This window comes from Bombus flavifrons, chromosome 13 (genome assembly GCF_040668555.2).
Source record: "Bombus flavifrons isolate JBK064 chromosome 13, iyBomFlav1_principal, whole genome shotgun sequence".
NCBI lineage: Eukaryota > Metazoa > Arthropoda > Insecta > Hymenoptera > Apidae > Bombus > Bombus flavifrons.
The window spans coordinates 10003483-10009042 of record NC_138454.1 but is presented as its reverse complement, the minus strand read 5'-3'; the positions used below and the strand labels follow the sequence as shown (position 1 = coordinate 10009042).

Here is a 5560-nt window from a genome sequence, read left to right as displayed (position 1 = left end):
GCAAGCATCATTTCATCATTTCATATTGCAAGCAGCCTACTTCTTTTCGAAGTCGATAATTAATTTTACACGACCTTAAATTTACATTGAATCTCGTTTGTATTTTACGTAAGTAAATTTCTATCGTCACTTCAAATTTTCAAACGTTCGAGAACCGTTACTATTATATTTTGCTCACTTGACACGGAGGCAGCACCTATCGTTTCGACTGCGTAGACATCTGGTAGACAATATTACACCTTCTTGAACTGCTTAGTATTCATTTCAAAGGTTATGTTCATTAGTACAGTTTGTAAACAGTAGTAAAGATTACTGTAATGAAAGAATTAAATACTCATTGACAATGGAAACGGGTCAAATAAAATGATACATGTTTTATTTTATGTTTAAAAATTTGATTATTGCACATTGTTATTGCATATAAAAAGCAATAATAAATTTTATACTGATTCATGTGATACGAAATTTTATCAAAATGTATTTAAAATTTGTGATTACTTTTTGCATTTTTCATTTAACTTATGCATGGGAGGTTCGTATTTCAATCTAATTTTATAATATTTTCTAAAGTATAATTGTCAAATGCGAAAACCTAACCTTTACAGATACCGGACAACTTCGCTAAGACGGGACATTCAAATAACTGGGCAGTATTAGTCGATACTTCAAGATTTTGGTTTAATTATCGACATGTGGCAAACGTGTTATCTATTTATAGGAGCGTTAAACGCTTGGGCATACCAGATTCTCAAATTATTTTGATGATAGCAGACGACATGGCATGCAATCCAAGGAATCCTAGTCCAGCTACTGTCTTTAATAACATTAAGCAACATATTAATGTTTATGGAGATGATGTAGAAGTAGATTACAGAGGTTATGAAGTTACTGTAGAAATTTTTGTGAGATTATTAACTGGGCGGTTAGCACCAGAAACACCAAGATCCAAGAAACTGTTAACAGACGAAGGATCTAATATTTTGATTTATCTTACTGGTCATGGTGGAAATGGATTCTTGAAATTCCAAGATTCCGAAGAAATTACTAGTAAAGAACTTGGAGATGCATTGGAGCAAATGTGGCAGAAAAGAAGATACCATGAAATTTTGTTCATTGTTGATACTTGCCAAGCAAGTTCAATGTATGAGAAGTTTTATTCTCCAAACATTCTAGCAGTTGCTTCTAGTTTAGTGGGAGAAGATTCGCTTTCTGTGAGTAATTGAAGTTATTTTGTAATTATTAACCCCTTCCTGTACCATTTAGTTCGACAAAACAGACCAGGCTGTTGCTCGTAAACAGGAACTAACATTCAGTCACGATGGGAACGGGCAAAAAAACAGTCCGCGAGCTCGACTTGTTATGTTTACGTTTGGCCAAAGTATCTGGTCGCGAGTCAGACTCACGATATTCATGTTTGGGCCAAAATCTTCATCGCGAGTCTGACTCGCTAAAGTACGGCAAGGGATTAATATGGTTTTAGCTGAATATTATTAAAATCTTCCATCTTTTTACAGCATCATTTGGATCCTGCCATTGGTGTTTACATTATAGACAGATACACGTATTATGCATTGGATTTTCTGGAGAAAGTAGAACCTTTTAGTTCCAAAACTTTGGGAGAATTTGTAAGTTATATATTATATAAAAAGCAATTTTTACTGCACGAATAAACTAACGTATCTTTATCTTTCTAGCTCAGAGTTTGTCCCAAGCATTATTGTTTGTCAACAGTTGGAGTAAGAAAAGATTTATTTAGAAGGGATCCTGATAAAGTACCAGTTACAGATTTCTTTGGATCTTTAAGGCCTATAGAATTAACCACGAATATAATGAACGTTTTACCCGTGAAAACAAATAAAACGAAAGCTATCGAGCCAGAAAGGAAGTATTCTTACGTCGCACAATTTCCAGACGTATCCAAATTTACGTGATTGATAGAAATAAATACGAATTTCTTTAAAAAATGACGTTTGCTTTCTAAATATTTAAGTTAAAAAAAAAAAAAAACGTAAAATAATAAAATATGTAATGTTAATAAAAGAACGTATTTCCTGATATGCTTTGATTCATTTTTGTATCACTATCGCAAGCATATTGAGCAAATCATACATTTATATTATACTTTATAACTATATTCTTATCGTCTTAGAAGCATTAAACAAAGTACGTGATTCTGAAAAAAGTCCATGAGAGATAGCAGATACTAGGCGTACCATACTGTTATTATATCAATTTCAGAGTAAGATTTAAAATAATTCTCCATGAAAAGTATTTGATAACTCCAAAATTTGCGAATATTACTACATTTTACATATTTACATTAGTTTTATGTACTATGAACAAGATAAATGGAAATCTGTGTAATTATACACTTCAACTATATAGAAGTCGCACATATGTACATATGTATGTATAAATGTGGTACCAGCGCTGTCAACGGCAGTTAGAAGAACGTGCTTGATAGCATCGTACGAGAACTTTAATCGATCTAAGTGTACACAAAAGTATTTGGAACATCGTTAAAATCTTTCAACTATTGCGATTTTTTTTTAAAGTTAGTATTTTCGTTCTATTTACTGTTGCATTTGATAATAAAAGTAAAAAATTTCAAGATTTATGCTGAAGATAAATAAATTTGATTTTTATATTTTTTTATTCATAATTTTGTATGTAAACTTCGATTGTTTGCTTTTTCTCCGTTTTATGTAAATCGTTAATATAATATGATGCACCCAGAATCAAAAGAACGTAAGTGACATTTGTTTGATATCTAGTAAACCGCATTTAAAAGTTATGAGAGTTAGAAAATATAATGTATCTGTGAAAATTAAATTATATTTATTGCTTGACGTATATTACATATTATATACGCAAATTTTCAATGAATTCTGTTTTTCAGTTTATGAATTATCAAATATGAAGAAAACAACTTTATTGCACATTTATCCTTTCGACATCAACAATATTTTGACAAAAAAAAAGGTGAAACATGAAACGAAATATTCTAAAAATGCATTTATTGTAAATACAAATAAAATAGTTTTAAATATTATACGTATAATTAAGTTTATCCTTACGATCGTCTCGTACTCGACAACCCATCTCGACAAGAAATAGTCCATAACATTCTATTGATTCTAAGTGCCTTATATATATTATCGTAATATTTCGTTTATTCCTTTAATTTTTTATATATAAATATTTAGCTGTTTGCAATTAATTAATTATTTCTTTTAATAAATCTTCTATGAATAGTGTTTTGAATATAATCTTTCTTTATATAACATCACAGAACGTTTCAGTGTGTGTTTCAGCACAATAAAATCTATGTGTTTTCCTAATAAATTTTCATTTTTTTTTTTAATCAGGTGCACCTCATCGATTTTATTGACCTTGAAGTATGTCGTCAAGATCATAATTCTTAATAACTTTTTCCTATACATGCTACCGCCGCTCGGACTTAGTTTTCAAAATATTCACAAAGAATTTCAACAGAATTTAGATTACATTTTCTATTCTGAAGTGGGCGGCCCGACTTTTATATGGACCAACCCAAACTTAACTCATCGATGCTAATTATCTTCAATATAAATGAAAAAAAATAAATCCTTGAGTTATAATAGGTTGGGCTAGATCAACATTTGGCCGCTTCGAGAAGGTCGATAACGCAAGACTTAATTATTATTTCGTTCGATTTTGAGGTAAAGTACCATTTATTATTATTAATATACATTACCGTAAATACTTCTGTATTCAGAGACTAAGAGCATACGGGCTTATCACCAACTACGTTGTACAAGAGGGGCATGTATATATTTTGTATACATTATTTTGATCGAACGAAGGTCAAAATAGAGTGCAGCTATATATTAATAGACCAGATATTAATAGATTCATTGAAAATTATTTCACGCTGGCATCGTCGACCGCCTGGTCGGATACTAATTTAGCTTAACTCATAACGCATTAATTTCTCTTTTTCATTAATGCAATATTAAAAATAGTTATCTCTTGCATCAATGAGTTAAGTTTACGTTGGCCACTATAAAAATGCGGCCACTTGCTCCAGAATAGAGTATAATCTAAATTCTGTTGAAGCTTTTTGTGAATATTTAGGAAACTAAGGCCGAGTGACGGTAGCACGTACAGGGAGCAGTTGTTCAGAATGACGATCTTAACAGCATACTTCAAGGTCATAGAAATCAACGAGGTACACCTGTTTTATCATATCTACAAAGTTATGAATTTACTATATGCATACTTATTTTTGTTTTTAGATGTATTTCTTGAGGACGTTGATACTAATCATCGCAGTCTTCACATTATCGTTCGCGTTTAAGTTAAATGGAAAATATATAGGAGTTTATGATATGAAGGACGTATTAAACCACAGCAGACAACAACCACCTAAAGATCCTGCAATTAATTCTTTCCCAACCGAACCAGTCCCTCCACTGATTCCAATTTGCGTGAAAAAAGGATATTTCAGAGATCCATTCAATTGCAAGAAAGTTTATTATTGTACACATTCGAAAGCAGTTCCAAAGGCTTTCTATTGTAAAGATGACTTAGTATTTAACATCTATACTAATTGGTGTGATTATCCACAAAATGTGATCTGTTGATCGAATATCTAGGTATAACGTTCGAAATGTTTCTATTGATTCTAGTATATTGTTTTGAGAATTGTAAATAATCTGTTACCTTCGTGTTAGTATTAACATCTATTTATATTGTTGTTTATGGTAAATTATCGTTGCGTCCATTGTAATAACTGAAATATAAAATACATTCTTATAGGATATATTATGTATGTATAAAATGTTACTTGATTTGCTTGTCTGATACGAACGTAAGTTTGAAATTATAGAAGTAGATGTAAATAAAATAGAAAAAAATTCAACAGTCACGTAATTATAAAAAGGGCTTAAAATAAAAAGAGACTTAAAACGTTTTATAAATTAAATTATTTAAAATATTCTTCGATGTTTATAGAAGTGAAAACTCAACGAATACAATGAATCATGATTTTATTTGTTATATAATAATATCTACAATAAAAATACCACATCGTTTGAAAAACAATTTTCGTTACAATTATATAGTAATTTTATATAATAATATAATATTTAGGTTTTCGTTCCAAATAAGATGTAGCGATGAACATACACCTCGCAGTGGGAGTGAGAAAATACATTTTTTTTGTTGCAAATTCCACATTGATTTCTTCACTCAGTGTTATTTTTTTTTCTTTTTCATCTTTTTTTTTTGCAATACGTAACGAACACACTCGAAACGGTACCACGACGTATCGTTTTCTTATTATCGCGTTTCCCCTCGCTTAATTCTCATTCGTATCTAGTGATTCTCCAGATGAAAAGATACACTTCTTTCAGCAACCGTGGTATAAGGAAATCGCTTCGAGTGTCTCGTTCCTATCGTTTTCTTTTTTTTTCTAGTTTTTGTCTGTTTTTTAAATATTTCGCGTCGCGAGTACGCTGGCCCGCCTTCTCCGCCATTTTTTCTGTTTTTTTTTGTTTGTTTGTTTCTTTTGTTTTCA

At 30.8% G+C, this 5560-nt stretch overlaps 1 protein-coding gene across 1 annotated transcript; it reads left to right on the top strand.

The window, feature by feature from the left end:
• Positions 1-246: 246 nt before the first annotated feature.
• LOC138186290 (putative GPI-anchor transamidase) lies at positions 247-2055 on the top strand. Its single transcript, XM_069126018.1, has 4 exons — positions 247-532; positions 606-1211; positions 1515-1625; positions 1695-2055. Exons 1-4 carry the CDS (start codon positions 476-478, stop codon positions 1929-1931), a joined length of 1011 nt encoding a protein of 336 aa, XP_068982119.1. The 5' UTR covers positions 247-475; the 3' UTR covers positions 1932-2055.
• The last annotated feature ends 3505 nt before the right edge of the window (positions 2056-5560 follow it).

Excerpts from the sequence above, each read along its gene's own strand:
- LOC138186290 (XM_069126018.1), top strand. The coding sequence starts at position 476 with ATGTATTTAAAATTTGTGATTACTTTTTGCATTTTTCATTTAACTTAT. Across the intron at positions 533-605 it reads ATTTAACTTATGCATGGGAG|ATACCGGACAACTTCGCTAA; the intron begins GTTCGTATTTCA and ends TAACCTTTACAG. Across the intron at positions 1,626-1,694 it reads CCAAAACTTTGGGAGAATTT|CTCAGAGTTTGTCCCAAGCA; the intron begins GTAAGTTATATA and ends TTATCTTTCTAG.